The following is a 26,289-nucleotide window of genomic DNA, read 5'->3' on the forward strand; positions in this document are numbered from 1 at the left end:
TATAAAAAACTGAATCCTGAAGTTCTGAATAAATTTTTTATACGGAACATTTAGAAAAGCGTCGCGTCGACACTCAATCATAAAACATGTTCAGAGTATCCTGATAAATGGTTCACATCAATACATGTACTGTCAATGTAACTTCCGCAAGGACTGGACCATGCATTCTCTACTCGAGCAGAATGGGTGGGTGGATTACCATGGTCAAGACCTTCAGCCATTTCCACAGACCATAGTTGTGCATAAATTATAATCTTATCCACTATGTTTTTCATCACAGCCCTGGCTGTATGTGTTTCAGTGACATCACGTCTGGGGAAGTGGGAGTCCAAGCAACAGAATGCTGCTTCATTTCTCCTCCCACTAGCAACCGGCCATTCCCCTGGTCAGTGAGACAAAGCGGTTGGGCTGGGAAAGTCACTGAACTGCGTCTCTGCCAACATGGAGATGTCTGCTTCAGTCTGTGGAGAGGAGTGAAGATGGTGTTAACAGAACCATTGTAGGGAAACAGACTGACAGATCTGTCGTCTGCCAGATTGGAGAACGCTGCAGTGCAATCTGTTCCATATGCACAGAATAGAATACGCAAGGCACTGTCAGTGTAAAGGAGAAGCCGTCACCTTTCTCTGCACATAGTCGCACAAACATTTCACCACTACAGTCTTTGTTCATTCATTTAGTTTGGGTGTACATGTTAATTTCACACTCAAGGTTTATGAGTGCGTCTCACACACCTGTGGGTCTTTCTCCTGTTTTGGAACTCGATGCCTCTTCTTCTTGGATCCCACTGTGGATTGGAAAGGGACAGAGGGGGAGGAGCTAGGGAGGTCATTCAGCCTATCATCTTCTACTCCAGGGCCGATGTCTAAATGGGCACCAGACTCTTCCTGAAACAACAACAGTGTTACTTTTAGTATAAAGATATAGTATGTGGGGGGGGAAAAGTCAGTTTCAGAAGAGTTCTCCAGTTTCATGCCAACAGAAAACCGCCCAGTTGACATCTTCTACATCACCATCAAAGTTAATGGTGAAAGATTGAATAACGAATCGTTGTTACATTTCAATATACTATAACTGTATATCATGGAACTCTACTGGTTTATTATTAAAGAAACACTTTTTAACTTTAAAAAAATCTAATTCTCACCTCAAGCGATATGGTGAGCTGTGCATTTCTATAGTCATCTCCATGGGCGTCGAGGGTCTTCATTAGGAACCTACAGTAGGGAAGTTCAGTTGCTGTTGTAGTTGAGCTAGCCTGTATTTACAATGGACAGGCCAATAGACCATAGACTGAAAAAGACATGAACCAATGAAAGGACAGACAGAGCTTCAGTCCTTTTTTACCTTCTCTCTTTCTTCATGCGACGTGTTAGTCTTTGTACCTGGTGAAGGCGACCAAGGATCTTCTCATTCACCTGCAAAGAAAATGGTGAAAGGATTAGGGGTGCAAAGTTCCTGGAACGGTCAATAAATGCCCTGGTTTGCCCAAAATCCTGGTTGGTGGATTCCTGGAATCAGGAGGGAATAAGCAGGAAATCCAGAAACCTCCAACCAGGATTTCTGGAAAACCAGAAAATGTATTGAACATTTTGCAACCCTAGAAAGGATTCATTATCATGCATTTCTTTATGCCACATGTGTGCACTGGCATTACCAACAGCAAACTATATGTTCACAGATGCTCATCCATATAACTTGGTTCTTAAATAGAGCACTACCTGAAGATACGATAGTAAAGGCGCAATAAAAATCCACACTTGGCAGGGTCGTACAATCACACACACACAAATGATTCCCCACAGTCACTCACCTGTTCGATCTCCTTACACCTCTTGATCAAAGCCAGGTACTTCCTCTTCTCCAATTCTCTCCTCTCCTCCTGCTGCTGCTCTGGCCTTGCGCCTGACCCTTGACCTCTGCCCTCTAGCAACTCGCTGACCCCAGGGCCAAGCTCTACCTAATGATAAAAACTGTCATTTAGCACACACCATTTTTGTTTCCTTCATCATTCCCCTCTAAGCAGGAACTGAATTAGACCTTGGACACCTGGGGTGTGCAATTCATTATCAGGTAGAACAAAAAAACAGCTGATTCTGGACCTCGTTGAGTAAGAGTTGAATACCACGGCTCTAGCACCATATTCCATTTCCAACCAACCGAGCCACTGGATTCATAATAGTCTGACTCAGAACTCTTACTTACCTCCCCTGGGCCCAGTTCCACCCCACCTGGCTCCAGCTCTGCTTCCAGGATGTGGCCCCCAAAGAGAGGCGGCAGGGCCAGGCCGGAGAAATCCTCCATCATCTGGGTGAGGGGTGGAAGGAGGAATAAGATCGTTCACCCCCTCATAAATCACGTCCTAGACAGTGTCACGAATCTACACTACATTTGACAAACAGGTAGGGTTAATTCCTTGACTCAACCTGACAGCATATTTTCTTTAGCCCTACACTAAAGGACGCCTCGTCCTATGTGGGGCTAATCTTTAGGCATGTTATAGCTAGTTACCATAATAACTAATTGCTTGCAGACAGCGTTAGATAATCAGCTACACCGTCCTCAACTCCAAATAAAACTACATTTAGGTGACCTAAGTTTGATTTGGTTAACGAAATCACAACTCGTTAACGTGAGCTTTTCTTGAAAACGATTAAACCGAGATGACAACACATTCGACTAGCTAATGTTAGCCTAACTTGCTAACGACGTTACTGAAAAGCATCTAACATGCGCAGCATTTTTGAAGATTTACGACTAACTACTGTATCTGGATGGTCTGACTGAAACTTGAAACATATGTTTACCCGATCCATTGACTGCAGCGCTCAATGCATCACCGCAGGTTTCACGCTGTCAAACAACCTTTTTGTGTTGTTGCAACTGGCGCAATAATTATACGACATTATGTAGACTACAGTTCCCATGTTCCCCAGCCCGGCAATACTACAAACAGCAACATGGCAGGTGGGTGAACTTTGCTATTAGCGAGCTAGCTGTTTCGTTTTATGCTTGATCCCTCTGTCAATCAAACACTGGTGTTCTGATAATGCTAGTGTATGATTAATTGTAACTAAATATTGTATTCAACTCTAATTTAGTATGCATATTTTAATTTACCATGCCAAACGAAATGTGTGACCTTGGACCAACATAGTGTTAGCCGATTTGTTTTAGCTGCATGTCGCGTCTCCACTTCATTCTTTACCTAACCTTTTTTTAGGTAAAAGCTCAAATCAGAATGTAGTAGTTTGATCATTAAATATCTCCAATCTGAATCGCTTGCATTCCGCAGTCCACCGCTCTCTTCTGACTGAGCTGAGTGTAAACCTGGGCCACGTTCAGTTGTCGAACTTTGCAGATAGAAATCCCATTAATTAGAGCTGATGTGATTCTTATTCTACATGTCAGAGGCATGTTTGTTGTATATAGCGTATTTCTATCTGAACGTTCCCAAACGTTGTGTCCTGCTTACCCTTGTGTAAACAGAGCAGTTGGATAGGGTTGATCTTCTAGCTTCATCTTCAGTATTTATCTGCGCAATGCTGTCATGTTTACAATACTGTATAGACTCAAACTAATGGGTATATGACATGTAGTTTCGAGTCATATAAGCCCCAGCAAGCTATTTGTATCTAGCTATATCCTTAAAACATTCATCAATCACTGGATCATAGATCATCCATAACACAGTGTATTTGTGCCACTGTAACTTAAATGTCTGTTTGCTTCTCCTGCCAGGAATTGGTGCCTTCCTGAAGAATGCGTGGAATAAGGAGCCAGTGGTATTGGCCGCCTGTGCAATTGGACTTCTCGGTCAGTACATCTCTCAAAGTATACATCACAGGTTGTAATGCTCATATCTTACAATATGCTAAATTCAACTGTAGTTACACCTTATGGATTCTGACATTACATGATACACATAGAATAAACTTGTGTGCACTGCCCTTCAGCCCTCCCTGAATTGAGTTGTGTGATCACTTGGTGTAACATATCATTGATATTTCATGTATTTCTTCCCAGCCGTTACTGTTCCATTAGTGAGTCCCTTAACGAAGTACTCAGGCATGATGAATGCAGCTGTGCCATACAACTACCCAGGTAAGCCATTAAACCATTATGAGCAAATAATTAAGTCTGGCCCTAGACAGTTGGTGGCATAAACAAAACCTTTTTCCTCTCTCCCCCAGTCCCTGTGCGAGACAATGGCAAGATGGACGATGTCCCCAGCCACCCATGTGACCCTAAAGGACCAAACCTGGACTGGATTAAAAGCCTGTAACCGTCCACATTCCCTTCCCTGTACAGATCACAGCCCGTTGTTCCTGTCTCTCTGTGTCTGCTTCTCAGTAGATTGCCCTCAATAAAGATCATCTATTTAATACCACCAACTTTGCTCTTGGATTCTGTTGAGATGTTGTTTGTTGTCAATATGATTTGGCCATTGTTATGAATATTGTAGAATGTGTATTGTGTCTTGAAACACAACACATATTTCCTTTTTAATAAAATGACTTATTCAAAAGGTTTTCACAACCTCATTGGATTAATACACCCTTGATTCAATTCAGAAATTAATGTTAGGAAATCTACTAATGTACAATGTATACTGCATTAACCTATTTTGTACATTTATACAATAGGCAACAGACTTTAGAACTACTAGCCCTACACACACTTCAGACATTACACAATAAATGTCTGGCAGTCAAGTGGATTTGAGATGGTGGATGACCACAAAAAAAGGGGTGGGAAATTAGAATTTTAAATGTGGCTTTGACATCCAGAAAATGTATTTAAAAATCAAATCTGATTACAAAGCTCTGATATCATCCCCCATTTGGGAAGTATTGGTTAATTATGGCACCTTTGGTCTGTGCTTTGTGTCCATAAAGCTCTCTGCTCTCTTATCTATTGGTCTCCTGGGGGTGTGTCTGTCTGTGTTCAGGTTACACCTCTTCCACACAGGGCTGAGGACCCCTTTATAAACCAACCTCAGGTCACTGAGGAACTCACATAACTCTTGACAACACAGAGAAAGCTTGAAATTAACACCTGCTCCAAATCTAGAACCTCCAATCACTTGTTCTCTTTTCTCCTGGGATATGATGTGGAAAGCAGTGGTACTAGCGTGTATCTGCTGGTGGCTGGGCTGCAGGCGATAGACAGAAAAACATATAGAGTGTCGCTGTGTGGTTGAGAGTTCATTCCAGTGGTCATCTTCACCTGTGGAGGAAGACAGTCAGTCAGTGCAGATGAGGCATGCTGCTGGCTGGAGAAGCTTTATCTCAGCTGGCTTATAGCTCAGTGTTTCTAAATGTTGCACATTTTATTCTAGCCCAGCACTAATACACCAGATGCAGCTAATCAGTGGCTGTAAATGTTTAGTTGAGTAGCTGAATCAGGTGTGTTGGGCTGGAACAGAAGTGGTGCAACTCTGGTGCCTGGAACTGGAATACAGTATCTGACTGTACCTATTAGTGGAACTGGAATACAGTATCTGATTGTACCTATTAGTGGAACTGGAATACAGTATCTGACTGTACCTATTAGTGGAACTGGAATACAGTATCTGACTGTACCTATTAGTGGAACTGGAATACTGGAATACAGTATCTGACTGTACCTATTAGTGGAACTGGAATACAGTATCTGACTGTACCTATTACATCCTGTTAGACAGTTAACTGGTGTGATGAAAGAAGTTTGAATAAAGATCCAGCTAGTTTTTAGTTACGGAATTACAGCAATCTTTGAGTTTTGAGCAGCATGAGAAACAGTCAAGATGCTACACTGTATTTCAGGAGACTTCCCTCAAGACCCCTTCAGCTCCCATGATGAGGACTCATCTGAAGGCTGGAACCCAGACTTGGCCCCACGGGGTCCCTTCCAGCAGGCCACCTCCTTGGGGGCCCCTGGCTGGTCCAGAGAGTTCCAGGAGGCTGGGATGTTCAGCAGTCCAGCCCGCACCCTTATCTCAGAGGAGGTGCTGGAGGCTCTTCGTACATCTGACTTTCTATGTTTTCCCACCAGCCACATATATGGCCACACTTATTAAGAATTAAATCTGTTTATAAAATACATTAAATAGATTACATTAGAAAAATGTTATTGTCCATGCAATGTGGAAATGTGCTTTTACACATAAAAAGATAATCGGCATCGGAATGCTTTATCATCAAGAACATAGACTACTGGGGCCTCCCGAGTGGCGCAGTGGTCTAGCTGCCTAGCTGTGCCACTAGAGTCCAGGCTCTGTCGCAGCCGGCCGTGACCGCGAGACCCATAGGGCGGCGCACAATTGGCCCAGCGTCGGTCGGGCTAGGGGAGGGTTTGGCCGGCAGAGATGTTCTTGTCCCATTGCACTCTAGCGACTCCTAGGGCAGGCCGGGCACAATGCACGGTGCAGTGTTTCCTCCGACACATTGTTGCGGCTGGTTAAGCGGGTAATTGTGACAAGAAACGTGCGGCTGGGTTGTGTTTCGGAGTCCGTACGGGAGTTGCAGCGATGGGATAAGACTAACTACCAATTGGATACCGTAAAATCAAAAAAAGACTACTGAAACTATTGCCTACAGTAAAATTGTACTAATTATGTGCATAGGGTCTTATGGATTAAGGAGTATAAGGCATTTGTGGCCACTCAATTCCACTGAAGCCGAGGAGATTTTAAATCAAATACCAGCAAAATGGTTTGGTTGTTCAATGCGAAGATGAACACTGGGTATAGTGATTAACATTGGAAAAAAATACAATAACAGTGGTATCAGGAATGTGAGTGTATTTGTAAGGTTTTATACTGTGACAATGATTGTTGTGTGTCTCGGAAAGGCAATGCTGTTTTAAAGAGAAAAAAGCTACAGATGAAGTAACAAAATAATGATATAACAAAACAAATTAAAAGACGGAAATAAAAGTAGGGGCAGAGGCAATTGTTTCGTTCTTAAACACGTATTTAAGACAATCCTACTAACAGAGGCATCCGGAATATAAGATCCTGAATAGTCACCACAGCATCATTTTTCTTTTGCCTTTTACAACTGGATCCCATTCTCATATAGCTAGATTGACGCTGAAAGGTCATATTTTGAAGGTTAGGATGGTGAAAAGGTGCAAGGTTAAGGAATAACAAAGTTAAACAAGATCAAAAACATTTTTTGTGTGCAATTTGTACAAACATAAGTAAACTTCAACTATGTGATTTCACTATACTCAGTATTTAAATCAACAGAAATGTTTTTTATTGTGTGTTATAATTACCACAGCAAGAAAGTCACTCATTTCACAGGCTAGGTTAGAGATGCAAGTTAATACGATACAGAAACATGAGGAGAGAAGGAACTATACGCTGTAAGGGCCGGAAATCAGAATAAAGATCATACAGAGAAACTCCATTTCCCAGCCACATATTTCCACCCTGAATCTCTCAACTGCAGTTTTCTAGATGAAAGAGACACTAGCGAGATACCAGATGACAGTCTAGAGAGACACCAGACATGGAGAAAGTGAGAGAAAATACTACTTTCTACATCTAGTTTACCATTGACACTTGCTCACACACTGTTCCACTTTCCAAATACTTTCCTCAACACTTTCAAAGTTAGACTTCATAAACACAATCAGTCTTCGCCCTTTAAATAAGGTTCTGTACGGTTTGCAATTGGTAAACGTGCAGCTAAAATCTGCTAGATGTGAACAATCTGTTGGAGTCGAATTCTAAATCAATCGAGAAGACACTAGTAAAAACAAACCAGCTGAATCCATCTCTTTTCTTATACTTTTATCCCTCAACACAATGCCAATTTCTCAAACCTACTGTCCAGGAAAACCCATCCGCCAAACCCTCCACTGTTTCTTTCCTCTTCTACCTGTCCAATACAAATAGAAGTACAGTTCACCCCACAGGGATGCATTGTTACAGATGTAAGATCTTCATTTTAGCCAGTTGCAGGAAAATAATCCTGCAGCAACAAGAAATGTAAATTAATCTACATTTTTGTAGGGGTTGATAGACACACTTTAGAAGCCTTTTTAAAACTAAAATACACTACAAGTTTGCATTTCCTACTACGCAGGGACATTCTCATCAACAAAAAAGTGATCAAATAAAGATCCTACATCTGTACGGTTGCTCCTTCTTACTTCTATTAATACGTTTCTGTCGATAACAGAGACTCTTGAAGGTTCAATACAATCTACCAATCCCAAACTAGCAGCAATAGCTTTGCAATGCAACATATTTCTGTGTTTAACATATCACATCAATTGCCTTTGTAAATTGATCAGTTGATCTTAAAAATATAATTCCTTATACAAATCCTACCGCACATTAAAACAAATTATTTAAAAAATATTGGTGTTTAAACTTATTCCTACCCAGCATTTGGCTGATGACATCAGTAAGCAACATCAATACACCTTTCTTTAAATCTTCATACAGAGAACATGTAAATGAAGTTGTACAAAGTGATTGGTAGGTCTGCATCTATCGTGGAACTACATCTGCCTAGCTAACAATGTGTTTAAACATACTCTTATTGAATCCCAACAATGAAAAACATTTTATGACAATTCTTCAACATGTTTGGATTTTCCTGGATCCTACACACATATCTCTGCACAACTCTTCTAAAAAATCCTCCTCAATGAAAATACTGATAAAACAGGAGCCTGTCCTTTAAGACAATTCCTAATGGTACAAGTAAAGTATGCTATAATTCATTAAACTATTACCCAACTACAGGCTGCTACCAGGAACCAGTCCCTGAAAGGGTACAGACAAAAAAACATAAACATTTTCTACCAAGGTTACTTCTAGAAAAGTGTTGTAAAATGAAAATAACATTATAAAATTATCAGTAATGCCCAGGGCTCAAATGTTAATGTTGGACATTCCGACAAAATGTCCCTCATCTGTTTGTGTTTTTACTAACATCACAGAGCTTTTTAAATTCCAACTTACACTCATCTTTTTACTCTATAATTCTCAAATACTATGGTGGATTTTTATTCAAGATCTCATTTTGTCCAAAGGGTTTTGACAATCACTGTTATGTCACTCAAATTTCAGCTTTGATTCTTCTATCTTCAAAATAACACCACATAAGTGTCTGTATTTTGACTTAGGCCTGATTAATACACATCTAATCAGCACTTGTAAATAACCAACATGAACAGAAAGGTTTCCTTAAGGCTTTCTCTTAAGGCTCAACAGTTGAGAACTCAACCAACACAGTTACTGGACTCTTGAGAACAAATTCAAAACACATGAATGTTTCCTATTAACACCTCTCCATTGGATGCCTGTTCAAGGAGACCATGTTCTATTCGATGATGGGTGCAGAGCGATCGTTGGTCACCGTCTTTCTGAGCCGGACATGGGCAAATGGGTTGGTCCTGCCAGGGAGACAATGTGCATATCAGGCATGACAGGAGCTTAGACACGTTTATCGACAGTCATCTATCTAAAGTGGACCAGAGTTGGTAACTACTGCAATGCAGTATGTCTACTGTATAAATAATATTAAGAATGCATTTACCAGGTTGGGGAGGGTGGAGGAGAGGTAAAGTCTGAGGAGAGCTGTAGCAAAAGCGATGAAGATCCTAGTGTTATTAACCCATTACATATCATATCTACATTATATTCTGTCATTATAAGCCATCTATACCTCTTGCATCAGCATTGATAGAGCCGGTCGGTCATGGGGCCCTGCCCACTCTACCCCTTCACCTCTGACCTTCGGCCTCAGGCTGACCTGGTTGGAGTCGGCCATGCTGTATGGGCGCGGGCGGAAGGTGCTGACCCTCTGAGGGGGGATCGAGCGCTCCTCCTCAGACTCAGGGGTCAGGGCAGGCAGGCCAGGGGAGACCAGCTTGTCTAACTGACCCGTACTGGTACTGTTGACCTTAGAGAGGAGCGGGGAGCTGGAGAGAAAGTGTCTTGCTCAACTCAATATCCTTAATGACAATAGCAGGCATATTGTTCTGACATTTCAGACTGAGGATAAATGGAGGAAAGTGGTCATGCTAACTCATCAACTGTACTGTTGATCTTGGAGTGCAAAGGGGACCTACAAGGTGGTAGAAGATTAGGACGGAGCTTAGGTAGATGGAAAGAATGATGGTCAGTTATTTTTATTCCTCTCTAAAGGCCCGGTCTCTTTGCTTGGCATGGACACATCAAAACGACAATGACACTTAGAGGAAAAAAACAGCATATGTGTGTCAAAGTGTCAGTGATCTCTCTCAGCTTCCTGTGAATAAGCCAAAGTCATCACTGCCAGTTTGTAGACATTGTACTGACAGACAATGTTGTTGACAACGCTGCAGCTAGGCTGTTAGATCAGAGTCAATACAGGGAAGGGTGGAGAGCATAGCGGAAGGATTTCTAGAGTTTCAGTGTCAAGATTTAATCATAACCCTACAAGTTGACTTCCATTTAAGACAATAACATTTTGAGGAATGAAATGACAATATCATAACAGTTTCTTGTTTCTATGGTGACGGACCTGCTGTCGAGGGGATCCAAGGTGTTGGGGTAGGGTTGAGTGTAGGAGAAAGGGAACCAGCCTTTCCTGTAAGGGAGAGAGGGGGGAATTGTTTTGGTATTATCTGTAAATAACCTAGAAAACCCATAGATTACCTGAAGATGTAATTTCAGAACAGTCCTCAGTTGGTGTTTGAAGAATTGTAGGGTTTTGTACAGCTGAATGGTGGGTTCTAACTCTTACCGTCCCGTCCGTTCGTTCTGGCCATAGTGCCACCCATCTCTGGGCTCAGAGATGAGGAGGCTGAGAGCGTCGCCTGGCAGGAAGTGAAGTAAGCAGGCCCCGCCCACTCCACTGCCCTCTGAACCCACAGGAGCATGGGCAAATATGGCTTCCACACGAGACGGGCTGGAGAGAGGGAGAACTCTGTCTCTGGGCAGAGTGGAACCTGGAAGATAGAGAGGGAATGTGAAATTAATTAAATAGACATCACATTGGGAAAGAAATGGACAAGATGGCAAATAATAAGTGAAGGGGGGTATCAAAACCTACCCATAAACCCTCCCACCCGGGCCTCGCTGACTGGTTTCCTTGGCAACGGCAGTGTAGACGTTCCATACATCTCTGCTGCCTTCATCAGCATGGGATTATGGGACAGCAATGGTGTGTTCCCTCCTCCTAGCACTCCCTGGTGGTGCAGCGAGGGGGTTATGGCTCTGGAGAGAGGTGCACTGTGGGGTAGTGGAGGACTGTGAGGGGCACTGAGGGACAACGGCAGGGCCAGGCCCTGTAGGGAGGAGTAGGGTGGGGAACCCTGGCTGAGAGAAAGCACAGTGGAGGGGATCAGACTAGGAGAAAGGCTGGAGGTGCTGGTGGCCAGGAGAAGAGAGGTCTGCTGGGCTTGGCTGGAGCCAACCGTGGAGGAGGTGGATGAAGTGGTGGGAGTGTTAGCAGTGATAGCATTAGCACTTGTGTTGTTGTTAGCATTGGGGCTAGCTGAGACACTAACAGGCGTGCTGATCTGCTGAGGGGAGCCTGCCCCACTCCCTCCAATAACCCCTCCAGTGGCAGCGAGGGAGCGGATGGTCTGGGGTCCGGGGGAATGTTGGGGAGGGGGGATGTCACTCTGGGAAGAAGAGGGGATGGGTCTCTGCTGCTTGGAACCACCATTCAACAAGGGAGGCACCTCCTGTACTGACAGCCTCTGAAAGAGAGAAATGGTATGACAGAGAGATGAGAAGAAACAATGGAATTTTGCTAAATGACTGAAAACCATCTGAATGCTGTCTAAATAACAGAATACCCTAATCTTATAATAACTTCACTTTATCTTCTGAAGAACATGTAATTCAGACATTTGTCTGTGAATTCCTACTAATGAACTGAAACCCCTTGCCCTCACCTGTTCTGGCTGTGCAGCGCCCAGCTTGGCATGTCGGAGGAGCTCAGCTATCCCAGATGCCCCAGAGCCCTGAGGGGCGGTGTGACGCAGCAGGTTGAGCGCCCGTTCAGGTAGTCTGGTTGGCTGGGAGCATGACTGTTGCCATGAGGACAGCTTCTGTGACAGGAGCTCTCTCACCTGGACACAGGGAGGAAGGAGAGGCAGGTTGGCATGAGGGTCAGGGACCGTGAGTGTGTGTGTGTGTGTGTGTGTGTGTGTGTGTGTGTGTGTGTGTACCTTGCAGTGGTAGTTGATGAGCAGCTTGGTGACTGAACACTGGCGGTCCACAAGGAAGCAGTATCGTCTCCTCTCCTCCGTCAGCGCCGAGCGGTAACCCACAGCAACCAGCGTGTCCAGCTCAGCCTGACGACGACTCATTAGCTCCACACACTGACAGAGGTTAGTAAACACACACATAAAAGCAAATGCAGCATAACAGAGAAAGGCTCTGGAGCAACGAACCGCCCTTGCTGTCTCTGCCTGGCCGGTTCCCCTCTCTCCACTGGGATTCTCTGCCTCTAACCCTATTACAGCGGCTGAGTCACTGGCTTACTGGTGCTCTTCCATGCCGTCCCTAGGAGGGGTGCGTCACTTGAGTGGGTTGAGTCACTGACGTGATCTTCCGGTCTGGGTTGGCGCCCCCCCCTTGGGTTGTGCCGTGGCGGAGATCTTTGTGGGCTATACTCGGCCTTGTCTCAGGATGGTAAGTTGGTGGTTGAAGATATCCCTCTAGTGGTGTGGGGGCTGTGCTTTGGCAAAATGGGTGGGGTTATATCCTTCCTGTTTGGCCCTGTCCGGGGCTATCATCGGATGGGGCCACAGTGTCTCCTGACCCCTCCTGTCTCAGCCTCCAGTATTTATGCTGCAGTAGTTTATGTGTCGGGGGGCTAGGGTCAGTTTGTTATATCTGGAGTACTTCTCCTTTCTTATCCGGTGTCCTGTGTGGATTTAAGTATGCTCTCTCTAATTCTCTCTTTCTTTCTCTCTCGGAGGACCTGAGCCCTAGGACCATGCCTCAGGACTACCTGGCATGATGACTCCTTGCTGTCCCCAGTCCACCTGGCCGTGCTGCTGCTCCAGTTTCAACTGTTCTGCCTGCGGCTATGGAATCCTGACCTGTTCACCAGACGTGCTACCTGTCCCAGACCTCCTGTTTTCAACTCTCTAGAGACAGCAGGAGAGGTAGAGATACCCTTAATGATCGGCTATGAAAAGCCAACTGACATTTAATCCTGAGGTGCTGACTTGCTGCACCCTCGACAACTACTGTGATTATTATTATTTGACCATGCTAGTCATTTATGAACATTTGAACATCTTGGCCATGTTCTGTTATAATCTCCACCCGGCAGAGCCAGAAGAGGACTGGCCACCCCTCATAGCCTGGCTCCTCTCTAGGTTTTGACCTTTCTAGGGAGTTTTTCCTAGCCATCGTGCTTCTACACCTGCATTGCTTGCTGTTTGGTGTTTTAGGCTGGGTTTCTGTACAGCACTTTGAGATATCAGCTGATGTACGAAGGACTATATAAATAAATTTGATTTGAACAGAGGCAGAGGAGTAGGAGATATGTGACCTTTATAATACACTGTAGGGAGAGAGGCTCATCGGAGGGACCAAAAGGAAGAGTGACATCATATCCTGTCTGCTGAGAAGCGATAAACTAAATCCTAATCACAAAATATTATCCTTCACCTTCCTTAACCTTTTCTTCCATTGTCCACCCCTTCTTATTTCCTGTTTTCTCATTCCAAAGATTTCTCCTCTTTCTCGTCCCTATCCCCCACTTTTACTTCAGTAAGGACTGGAAGCCAAATCAACTGAGCCAGATTGCTGTTTAATCTCATCCATACTTCCGCACACAGACTGTACATACACACACACAAACACTTGACTGTGCCTTGTAATGCTGAGTAAGATGATTTAGTCTGGTGGTGTTTCCAAGAAAAGCCCACAAATCTCAAGTGTCAACACACCACTGTAAGTGTTTCACCAATACACAAATGCATCGTTGAAACCTTACACTCAAAGCACTACTGACACAAAATGGTGTTGTTGGATGCTAGTTACCTGCATCTCCCTATCTCCGTACTTGTTGGGGTGGCGACTGCCCTGGCTCTTCCTGCGCAGCTTCTTGAGCTGTGATTGGCAGCACTCGATAGATTCTGACTTCGACTTGCGCTCACTCTGATATTTCTTCAACGTGGCCTGAGATCGAGAGAGAACGGGAGCGAGAAAACCCGATTGAGAGAGAGAGAGAGAGAGCAACAGATAGAAAAATAGTTAGTCAGAAAAGTGGTTGCGCTGTAGAGAGAAGGAAATATGTTAAAGGAAAATGCATAGATAAACTCACGGTAAGATATTTAATGTCCAACTCCAGCTTTTGCTCCAACTGGGACAGCAGCTCAGAATGGAACAGCTTCAACTGTAGATCATATTCCACCATCATTCATACAGCATCACAATAGTTAACAATCATATCACACACACACACACACACACACACACACACACACACACACACGGTAAACACTCACCACGTCCTCCAGTTGAACCTGAATCTGCCTGTGCACCTCGGCCATCTGGAATAACGTGTCTCCTGGAATCCCCAAGAAGACACAGGGATACAGAGAATACGTCATCAACACAGGATACAGAGGATACGTCATCAACACAGGGATACAGAGAATACGTCATCAACACAGGATACAGAGAATACGTCATCAACACAGGATACAGAGGATACGTCATCAACACAGGGATACAGAGAATACGTCATCAACACAGGGATACAGAGAATACGTCATCAACACAGGGATACAGAGAATACGTCATCAACACAGGGATACGTCATCAACACAGGGATACAGAGAATACGTCGTCAACACAGGGATACAGAGAATACTTTGTCAACACAGGGATACAGAGAATACGTCATCAACACAGGGATACAGAGAATACGTCATCAAGACAGGGATATGTTATCAACACAGGATACAGAGAATACGTCATCAACACAGGGATACAGAGAATACGTCATCAAGACAGGGATATGTCATCAACACAGGATACAGAGAATACGTCATCAACACAGGGATATGTCATCAACACAGAGATACAGAGAATACGTCCTCAACACAGGGATACAGAGAATACGTTATCAACACAGGGATACAGAGAATACGTCATCAACACAGAGATACAGAGAATACGTCATCAACACAGGGATACAGAGAATACGTCATCAACACAGAGATACAGAGAATACGTCATCAACACAGGGATACAGAGAATATGTCATCAACACAGGGATATGTCATCAACACAGGGATACAGAGAATACGTCCTCAACACAGGGATACAGAGAATACGTTATCAACACAGGGATGCAGAGAATACGTTATCAACACAGGGATACAGAGAATACGTCATCAACACAGGATACAGAGGATACGTCATCAACACAGGATACAGAGAATACGTCATCAACACAGGGATACAGAGAATACGTCATCAACACAGGGATATGTCATCAACACAGGGATACAGAGAATACGTCCTCAACACAGGGATACAGAGAATACGTTATCAACACAGGGATGCAGAGAATACGTTATCAACACAGGGATACAGAGAATACGTCATCAACACAGGGATACAGAGAATACGTCATCAAGACAGGGATATGTCATCAACACAGGATACAGAGAATACGTCATCAACACAGGGATACAGAGAATACGTCATCAAGACAGGGATATGTCATCAACACAGAGATACAGAGAATACGTCCTCAACACAGGGATACAGAGAATACGTTATCAACACAGGGATACAGAGAATACGTTATCAACACAGGGATACAGAGAATACGTTATCAACACAGGGATACAGGGAATACGTCATCAACACAGGGATACAGAGAATACGTCGTCAACACAGGGATACAGAGAATACGTCATCAACACAGAGATACAGAGAATACGTCATCAACACAGGGATACAGAGAATATGTCATCAACACAGGGATATGTCATCAACACAGGGATACAGAGAATACGTCATCAATACAGGATACAGAGAATACGTCATCAACACAGGATACAGAGAATACGTCATCAACACAGAGATACAGAGAATACGTCCTCAACACAGGGATACAGAGAATACGTCATCAATACAGGATACAGAGAATACGTCCTCAACACAGAGATACAGAGAATACGTCCTCAACACAGGGATACAGAGAATACGTTATCAACACAGGGATACAGGGAATACGTTATCAACACAGGGATACAGAGAATACGTCCTCAACACAGGGATATAGAGAATACGTCAACAACACAGGGATATGTCATCAACACAGGGATACAGAGAATACGTTATCAACACAGGGATACAGAGAATACGTCCTCAACACAGGGATACAGAGAATACGTCCTCAACACAGGGATACAGAGGATACGTCATCAACACAGGGATACAGAGAATACGTCATCAAGACAGGGATACAGAGGATACGTCATCAAGACAGGGATACAGAGGATACGTCATCAACACAGGGATATGTCATCAACACAGGGATACAGAGAATACGTCATCAAGACAGGGATATGTCATCAACACAGGGATACAGAGAATACGTCATCAAGACAGGGATATGTCATCAACACAGGGATACAGAGAATACGTCATCAACACAGGATACATTATCAACACAGGGATACAGAGAATATGTCATCAACACAGGATACAGAGAATACGTTATCAACACAGGATACAGATAATACGTTATCAACACAGGATACATTATCAACACAGGGATACAGAGAATACGTCCTCAACACAGGGATACAGAGAATACGTCCTCAACACAGGGATACAGAGAATACGTCATCAAGACAGGGATACAGAGAATACGTCATCAACACAGGATAGAGAATACGTCATCAACACAGGGATACAGAGAATACGTCATCAACACAGAGATACAGAGAATACGTCATCAACACAGGGATACAGAGAATACGTTATCAACACAGGGATGCCGAGAATACGTTATCAACACAGGGATACAGAGAATACGTCATCAACACAGGATACAGAGAATACGTCATCAACACAGGATACAGAGAATACGTCCTCAACACAGAGATACAGAGAATACGTCCTCAACACAGGGATACAGAGAATACGTCCTCAACACAGGGATACAGAGAATACGTCATCAACACAGGATACAGAGAATACGTCATCAACACAGGGATACAGAGAATACGTCATCAACACAGGGATACAGAGAATACGTCATCAACACAGGATACAGAGAATACGTCATCAACACAGGATACAGAGAATACGTCCTCAACACAGGGATACAGAGAATACGTCCTCAACACAGGGATACAGAGAATACGTCATCAACACAGGATACAGAGAATACGTCATCAACACAGGGATACAGAGAATACGTCCTCAACACAGGGATACAGGGATTACGTTATCAACACAGGGATACAGAGAATACGTCCTCAACACAGGGATACAGGGAATACGTTATCAACACAAGGATACAGAGAATACGTCCTCAACACAGGGATACAGAGAATACGTCATCAACACAGGGATACAGAGGATACGTCATCAACACAGGGATACAGAGAATACGTCATCAACACAGGATAGAGAATACGTCATCAACACAGGGATACAGAGAATACGTCATCAACACAGAGATAGAGAATACGTCATCAACACAGGGATACAGAGAATATGTCATCAACACAGGGATACAGAGAATACGTCCTCAACACAGGGATACAGAGAATACGTTATCAACACAGGGATGCCGAGAATACGTTATCAACACAGGGATACAGAGAATACGTCATCAACACAGGGATACAGAGAATACGTCGTCAACACAGGGATACAGAGAATACGTCATCAAGACAGGGATATGTCATCAACACAGGATACAGAGAATACGTCATCAACACAGGGATACAGAGAATACGTCATCAAGACAGGGATATGTCATCAACACAGGATACAGAGAATACGTCATCAACACAGGGATATGTCATCAACACAGAGATACAGAGAATACGTCCTCAACACAGGGATACAGAGAATACGTTATCAACACAGGGATACAGAGAATACGTTATCAACACAGGGATACAGGGAATACGTTATCAACACAGGGATACAGAGAATACGTCCTCAACACAGGGATACAGAGGATACGTCATCAACACAGGGATACAGAGAATACGTCATCAACACAGGGATACAGAGAATACGTCATCAACACAGGGATACAGAGGATACGTCATCAACACAGGGATACAGAGAATACGTCATCAACACAGGATAGAGAATACGTCATCAACACAGGGATACAGAGAATACGTCATCAACACAGAGATACAGAGAATACGTCATCAACACAGGGATACAGAGAATATGTCATCAACACAGGGATATGTCATCAACACAGGGATACAGAGAATACGTCCTCAACACAGGGATACAGAGAATACGTTATCAACACAGGGATACCGAGAATACGTTATCAACACAGGGATACAGAGAATACGTCATCAACACAGGATACAGAGAATACGTCATCAACACAGGATACAGAGAATACGTCATCAACACAGGGATACAGAGAATATGTCATCAACACAGAGATACAGAGAATACGTCCTCAACACAGGGATACAGAGAATACGTCATCAATACAGGGATACAGAGAATACGTCATCAACACAGGATAGAGAATACGTCATCAACACAGGGATACAGAGAATACGTCATCAACACAGAGATACAGAGAATACGTCATCAACACAGGGATACAGAGAATATGTCATCAACACAGGGATATGTCATCAACACAGGGATACAGAGAATACGTCCTCAACACAGGGATACAGAGAATACGTTATCAACACAGGGATACCGAGAATACGTTATCAACACAGGGATACAGAGAATACGTCATCAACACAGGATACAGAGAATACGTCATCAACACAGGATACAGAGAATACGTCATCAACACAGGGATACAGAGAATATGTCATCAACACAGAGATACAGAGAATACGTCCTCAACACAGGGATACAGAGAATACGTCATCAATACAGGATACAGAGAATACGTCATCAACACAGGATACAGAGAATACGTCATCAACACAGGGATATGTCATCAACACAGAGATACAGAGAATACGTCCTCAACACAGGGATACAGAGAATACGTCCTCAACACAGGGATACAGGAAATACGTCATCAACACAGGGATACAGAGAATACGTCCTCAACACAGGGATATAGAGAATACGTCAACAACACAGGGATATGTCATCAACACAGGGATACAGAGAATACGTTATCAACACAGGGATACAGAGAATACGTCCTCAACACAGGGATACAGAGAATACGTCATCAACACAGGGATACAGAGAATACGTCATCAAGACAGGGATACAGAGGATACGTCATCAAGACAGGGATACAGAGGATACGTCATCAACACAGGGATATGTCATCAACACAGGGATACAGAGAATACGTCATCAACACAGGGATACAGAGAATACGTCATCAAGACAGGGATATGTCATCAACACAGGGATACAGAGAATACGTCATCAAGACAGGGATATGTCATCAACACAGGGATACAGAGAATACGTCATCAAGACAGGGATATGTCATCAACACAGGGATACAGAGAATACGTCATCAACACAGGGATACAGAGAATACGTCCTCAACACAGGATACAGAGAATACGTCATCAAGACAGGGATATGTCATCAACACAGGGATACAGAGAATACGTCCTCAACACAGGGATACAGAGAATACGTCCTCAACACAGGATACAGAGAATACGTCATCAACACAGGATACATTATCAACACAGGATACAGATAATACGTTATCAACACAGGATACAGAGAATACGTCATCAACACAGGGATAGAGAGCGGGATAAAAGGGCTGGGAAAAAACACTTGTTGTGACTTCACGTTGTCTGTATGTGCAATATTGTGTCTGAGGTGTCGGATCAATAAAGTAGTATCTTATCTCACCTGGAGCTGTTAACTGACTGAATGATTGTATCTCTCAACTTCTCAGTCTATGATGTCAGCTGTGAATCTGCCAATGTGGTAAAGGCTGTGTGTGTCTCTCCCACAGCACAGTAGTTTGTGGTGTCTGGCATCTCTCCCTCCCTCCCCAACTGTTTGCAGCATTACAATGAGATCATGTGGTGTTGTTAATCTCTCAACAATCACCCCACTCTCTCCCTCTCCCTCAGTTCCCTCACGCTCGCTCTCACTCTCAGCTCCCTCCCTCACTCACTCCCTACTTTCTCTCGTTCCTCCATTCTCTAGCTCGCTTCTTCTCCCATAGTCCCTTAGTGTTTCTCACCCCACCCACCGGTCTCTCTCTCTCTGTCTCTCCCACCCAGTCACCCACCCAGTCAGTCACCCACCCAGTCAGTCACCCAGTCAGTCACCCACCCAGTCAGTCACCCACCCAGTCACTCACCCAGTTCTTTGGACCCTTGGCTGTCGCTGGCCAGTTCTCCCAGTTTGACCAGACCATCAAAGTATCCCTTGGCTGCTACCGTCACTCCTGAGAGGAAAACACCTTTCAGTGAGGGGCACCATGTAACAAAGACCCTCTAAATGGGCTTCAGGATTGGGCCTGGGTGGAATGCAGCTTCTATGCCAGACACCAGAGAGCAATCATTAAAATGTCCAAACAAACATGCCCTACCAACTTGCCCACCCAACGCCACTAGATATGCTATAGCACACATTATACAGTATACTCTGTGCACACCACTCTCTCTCACCTGTCAGGGCTTTCTCATAGTGTTTCCCCATGGTCACAAAGTTCTTCAGACTGGGGTTGAACTGGTCCAGAATCCCCTACAAAACACATGACAACAAGAGACAATATTCATGTCTCCTCTTCAACTTACCACTTAGTCACAGTCTGTGATCATTGCTGCTAGCAGACTGAGTTTCAACAAAGTGTTATGTAGGGCACTCGCCTGACTACATCTACAGACTCATTCATTGCTCTTGGAGGCAACAAACCTACACACACTGTACCTTATACACGTTTTCTGTCATCTTGTTGACCTCGTCTGAACGAGACATGGTGTTTCAGAATGTTTATGTATTGTAGTCTCCTCCCCTGTATCTGAGGGTATTAGGCTTTACAACAGCAGACTGAAGTCCCCTGGAAACACAAAGATGGAGAAAAACAAGTGTTGGCAGGTAGCCTAGCGGTTAAGCGTGTTGGGTCAGCAACCAAAAGGTTTCTGGTTCAAATCCCAGAACAGGCTAGGTGAAGAATCTGTTGATGTGCCCTTGAGCAAGGCACTTATCCATAGGAACAATTAGGGTTAAGAGTGTCTGTTAAATGACTGAAATGTACAATTAATTCAAGTATAAAGAACTTCTATGAGAGGTCTAACCAGACACCCAAGAGAGGTATTCAGGCTGAGGTGTTTGGAGGTGATCTGGGACTGTGTAAAATCTATTCCCAAGACTTCTAGCACTCCTATGCCGTGACCCAAGAGGAATAAACCACAGCCCACCAGTGGGTCCGGAGCCAGTCTTTGGGAACCCCAGCTGCTCCTCATCAAGAGGGTGACCTTCCAGAGCTAACGACTGGAAATGTTGACTTTATGTCCTGCTCCATTATCCGATATGGGTCAACATTTTTCATGTCATCTCTGTAGGATAACAAAGATGGGCTGTAAGGGGAAAAGCGGAGTTGAGCTCAACGACTTCAGCCATTTAATCCAGGGGGAATTCTGTCACCGAACAGCTTGGTCAGTTCAGCAACGGTTCTCTCTCTGTGGTCCAATGTTGATTCAGTGCCATGACACTTGTGCCTGGTGTTGGAAAAGTCCATTGTTCTTATCTGAGGGGTTATGACTGGTCTGAAACAAACTGATAGCAGAAACATTTGGGTTGCCCTAATGTAGGGTAGTGATAAAGTAATTGGTGGACTCAATCGCAACAGTTAAGAAGTGCTGTGTTATTCACATCCTTATGGAAGCAGGAAATACAACCTCAGGGCCTGGAATCAAAGGATGGTCTGACTGCTGTTTTAAGACACATTTTGGTAATGTTTTATGGGGGGGGCTACGTTTTTTTTAACTTCACAACTCAGACGCAGAAGTAATAACAGACGTCCAGATGTATCACAGATCACATGACCTAAGCAAAATACATGGTGTCTGCAGTGGTGGAGCACCTACTGGAAAAAACAGCATTTCTTACTCTAACAAATAATCCAATCAAAGTATTTGTCACATGCACAGGATACAGCACGTTTAAACGATACAGTGAAATGCTTACTTGCAAGCTACAGCACACTGAGTAACAGGCCATTCAAACTGTTCCACCATAAAGCCTAACTTATTACATGACACAATCAGAAGATTGGTAATATAGACCACTTCAGGCAATACTTGTGTCATGCTTATGACACTTCATTACATGGGTTGGTGGAAATAGAGTGGGCAGAATAGACATAGTTCTGATACAGTATTATAGAACGTCTCAGAAATAATTCTAGTCATTCAAGTTCTATTCTGTAAACCTACAGTACTCTAGCCATGATGAATGTACAGTGGCGCTCACACAAGCCTCTTCTCTCTAGTGTTACAGCATGGTGGTCCTCGTGTGGGACAACACACACACATCTGACCTCACTCTACACTAAGGCTCACACATGCTCCTTTCAGACAACATCCTGTGTGTGTGGCATTCTGCAGCATGTCATGCATTGGCTCACTTGTTGATGTCAGTGGATTGTCATTAGGCAGACAGACATGTGTTGGGTAACACTGACCGGCCAGGCTGCTGTTGAATAGACCTGACGACATCATTTGATTCCACAGATGTATGGGTTACAGCCCTGTACAGTACAACTGACCTCCTATGGACTTTTTGCATTGTTACCTATGTTCAAGGAGGCTCTGAGCTTGTTAAAGACGTCCTCTAGCAATTTGACGTTTTCCTGTTGAATATCCCAAGTATAAATACAGTAATGTACATACACTTGAGGGTCATTTTTGGGGAGAAAAAGTGTTTTTTTTAGACACTGCAAACGTCAAGGAGTTATTACCCTTACAGAATAAAACACGTGTAAAATCTTGATTTCAAGTGAAATTTCACATATGAAATCATGTGAAAATGTGTTTTTGGAACACTTCAAATGTGATCACGTTTTCACATGTATAGTTTCATGTTTTCACATATTGTTTTCCATGTTGTCACACGTTATCGCATTAACTTCCCAATTCACATGTGATCACGTGAAATTCATGTGGTTTTTCCTGTAAGGGTTGGTGTGAAGGTCTGAGGTGATGTCATTGGCCTCCCCCCTTGTTTGAGGAGCAATAGAGAACCAAAGAGGAAAGGCCCACACCCCACTTGTGTCATGTTATACCTGGACCACCTATTGAGATGTGCCTTTTGGTAAGTAAATCAGGTGTGTGAGGGGAAAAGGAGACTGGAGTAAGACTAATTGGGTAAGCAGAAGTGCACAAAGAACTGTTATCAATATCTAAAGAAATCCAATGAAGAATTTCCTTGATCAATATCCTATTGTTGACCGGGCAGAAACAAATTTTTTGGGGTGTCAGGTAGCCTAGTGGTTGGAGCATTGGGCCAGTAACTGAAAGAGTTGCTGGATCGAATCCCGAGCTGACAAGGTAAAAATCGGTCTTTCTGCCCCTGAACAAGGCAGTTATTAACCTATTGTTCCCTGGTAGGCTGTCATTGTAAATAAGAATTTGTTCTTATTAACTTGACTTGCCTAGTTAAATAAAGGTTAAATTAAAAACCCAGGACATCTTTCTAGCCAACTCAACACACTACCTCTGGTTCCCCATGAGAGCTGATCTACAATCAGTTATGCTTGTTATGTCCTGATGGTTAAGATTGGGGTTTGGTAAACTGACCGTTAATCTGCAGATTGAGGCACATTCTCAAGGTCCAATTTAAGTGGTTAATTAATTTCTTGTTATTCAAACCAGGTTGGTCAATTGGGAACCAATTTTCATGCACAATGACAACATAGCCAAATATAGAATTACACAGCAAAACTATAATCAATGTACTAAAACACAAATGACCTGAAACGGCTTTTGTAATATAGGTATTGAAATACAATTTTTACATTTTGTTGCCAAAGATGTTTCAGAAACAGCTACTAGGCCTACATAACGTCAACAACTGAAAACTGTTGACAAGCTCTGCATGAGTTTAAGTGATTACACTGGTATTGGCAACAATTTCAAGTGTGACAGAGATGTAGCATCATAGGTGAAAAATATCATAAACAAATGTCTGTGAAACAGGAACGTTATAAACAGATTGGAGGATTTGAGGTTGTGGTTATCACTTTGACTCATATTGGCATACATAACTAAAATACGAAACATCTTCTCTAAACCAAGTTAAACGATTTATCGAGATGTGAAAGTGGACGAAATGAGAGACATTACTCTCTCAGCAAATCAGTGTCACCAGTCTATAGCCCCATTCAGCAACACCTGTTGATCTCTAGGCCTACATATAAAACTCAGCGCAATTCATTCAAAGTTAGATAAGCAGCAAAATAGTTGATACAAAGTAGAATTGTACCTTTTCTGAGCTCATTGTTGGGAAAAAAAACAGATGACCGAAACGCCGTTTGCCTTTCGTCTTTTTTCCCTTTTCTTCTATTGCTTTCCCCTTCGTTAGTGGGGGGTTGTTTCACCCAGCAGTGCACTAACTCTCAATCTCCCCCCGCCTTCGCTCTCTCTCTCTCCCTTTTTTAATTATTACTCACACAAATCGGCGTCAGACTTTTGGTGCGGTTCTGTACCTCTACTCACTGTTGAGCCGATTAGCAACATGCCTTCACGCACCACCCCGGACAGAAAATTCACCGCGAATAAACCCCGACCGCTGCATCAAACTCCCTACCGTTAGAAGCCTCAGGTCTCTTCCGTTCTCTGTCTCTCTTTATCACTCTCCTTTTCTCTCACAATGTCCTCACTCCCGTTCACCCTCTCGCTCACTATCCCTCTCTTTCTCCCTCTCTCATTCACTCACTCACTCGGGCAGAATAACAATGAGCAAACGGGACCCGGGATGAATAGCCGTAGAGAGAATAATGACTTGAAACTTTTTAAAGCAAGGATGGCAGACCCCGCAGTCACGTATCATTGGCCTACATCCGCCACCCCCTTCTCACATTCCCTCCATTCATTCTCTTAAGTGGGCAGTAGCCCTTTGGTTTATTATTCACATAATATTAAATATGTTGCCTATAGCCTATTACTTTAAACATGTTTTAGGTGAGAGTGATAAATCAATAGGAGTAAAAAATATTTGGCTAAAACGTTATAACATTTTTAAAAATGTTTTTACAAAAACATGTAATACTTTTCAGGTTATTCATCTATTTGGTATGTCAAGGGGTTGAGCCAGGGTTGAAGATCGGTCTAAAGCAAAGGTTAGTGTTAGGGTTATGCCAAGATTATGGTTAGAGTTATGGTTACGCAAGGCTAGGGGAGGGATCCCATTTCCCTGTTGTGCTGCCCTCAGGAGGTAATTTCTTGAGTGAAATCCATGGTTTAAAAAAAAGTGAATCATTATGCCAAGATTAGGTTTATGATTATACCAAAATGGGTTATTATTAGGGTTAGTGTTAGGGTTGTGGTTGAGGCTAGGGTTAAACATATAGTATTGGGTCAGTTTAATTGGGTTGTAGTAGCTACCACTGACCAACAGATGGCAGTTGTGTGACGATAATCAGTGCAGTGCAACAAGCAGAACAGAAGCTGCTGATGAATTGGTCCATTTGGTAACTTCAGTGGGAATAGATGTGAAACTGGGTTTGTGGTTCTGTGTCATTAGGTCTAGCTCTATGGAGGTTTTGGCCTGCTAGTAAAGGTGGTTGATTGTCTGGTCTCGTGAGCCGGTGCCCTGGCACCTTGCATCTGAGCTGTAAAGCGGTTTGTCTCTGTTCACTTCCTCAGGCCTACTTTAAGACTGATTGACGCACAACATATTGACAAACGGCAGCACTACTGGCCTAATAAACACCAGAATAACTCATCTAGATCTCTCTTTCTCTCAAGGTCTCTCACAGTCTTTCTCTCTCTGTCCTTTTCTTGCTCTTTCTAACTCTGTCTGTTTCTTATTCAATTCAGTTCAAAGGGCTTTATTGGCATTGGAAACACATACTTACATTGCCAAAGCAAGTGAAATAGATAATAAACAAAAGTGAAATAAACAATATAAAACGA

At 43.3% G+C, this 26,289-nt stretch overlaps 3 protein-coding genes across 6 annotated transcripts; 1 reads left to right on the forward strand and 2 right to left on the reverse strand.

Annotated features, from left to right (window-relative positions):
• Nucleotides 1-22: 22 nt before the first annotated feature.
• On the reverse strand, nt 23-2,943 carry LOC112222714 (TCF3 fusion partner homolog). The gene is made up of 7 exons (XM_024385438.2): nt 2,808-2,943; nt 2,206-2,307; nt 1,814-1,960; nt 1,348-1,418; nt 1,148-1,217; nt 735-887; nt 23-461 (listed from the first exon to the last, which is right to left on the reverse strand). The coding sequence occupies exons 1-7, from the start codon at nt 2,814-2,816 to the stop codon at nt 387-389; spliced, it is 627 nt and encodes a 208-aa protein (XP_024241206.1). The 5' UTR covers nt 2,817-2,943; the 3' UTR covers nt 23-386.
• LOC112222716 (NADH dehydrogenase [ubiquinone] 1 alpha subcomplex subunit 3) lies at nt 2,890-4,390 on the forward strand. Its single transcript, XM_024385440.2, has 4 exons — nt 2,890-2,967; nt 3,742-3,816; nt 4,027-4,104; nt 4,194-4,390. The coding sequence occupies exons 1-4, from the start codon at nt 2,961-2,963 to the stop codon at nt 4,283-4,285; spliced, it is 252 nt and encodes an 83-aa protein (XP_024241208.2). The 5' UTR covers nt 2,890-2,960; the 3' UTR covers nt 4,286-4,390.
• Nucleotides 4,391-6,741: 2,351 nt separating this feature from the next.
• On the reverse strand, nt 6,742-25,161 carry LOC112222503 (brain-specific angiogenesis inhibitor 1-associated protein 2). 4 transcript variants are annotated; one of them, XM_042305064.1, is made up of 15 exons: nt 24,962-25,161; nt 21,083-21,212; nt 20,821-20,896; nt 20,511-20,597; nt 14,467-14,528; nt 14,283-14,354; nt 14,000-14,137; nt 12,169-12,321; nt 11,893-12,069; nt 11,043-11,694; nt 10,734-10,938; nt 10,512-10,577; nt 9,672-9,927; nt 9,543-9,583; nt 6,742-9,399 (listed from the first exon to the last, which is right to left on the reverse strand). In XM_042305064.1, exons 2-15 carry the CDS (start codon nt 21,128-21,130, stop codon nt 9,327-9,329), a joined length of 2,106 nt encoding a protein of 701 aa, XP_042160998.1. In that variant the 5' UTR covers nt 21,131-21,212; nt 24,962-25,161; the 3' UTR covers nt 6,742-9,326. The 4 variants fall into 4 exon arrangements, with proteins under 4 accessions (XP_042160998.1, XP_042160997.1, XP_042160996.1 ...); XM_042305063.1 differs by having other exon boundaries at nt 24,825-25,161; XM_042305062.1 differs by having other exon boundaries at nt 24,638-25,160.
• Between the last annotated feature and the right edge of the window lie 1,128 nt (nt 25,162-26,289).

Source organism: Oncorhynchus tshawytscha, linkage group LG23, assembly GCF_018296145.1.
Source record: "Oncorhynchus tshawytscha isolate Ot180627B linkage group LG23, Otsh_v2.0, whole genome shotgun sequence".
In the NCBI taxonomy this organism is placed as follows: Eukaryota; Metazoa; Chordata; class Actinopteri; order Salmoniformes; family Salmonidae; genus Oncorhynchus; species Oncorhynchus tshawytscha.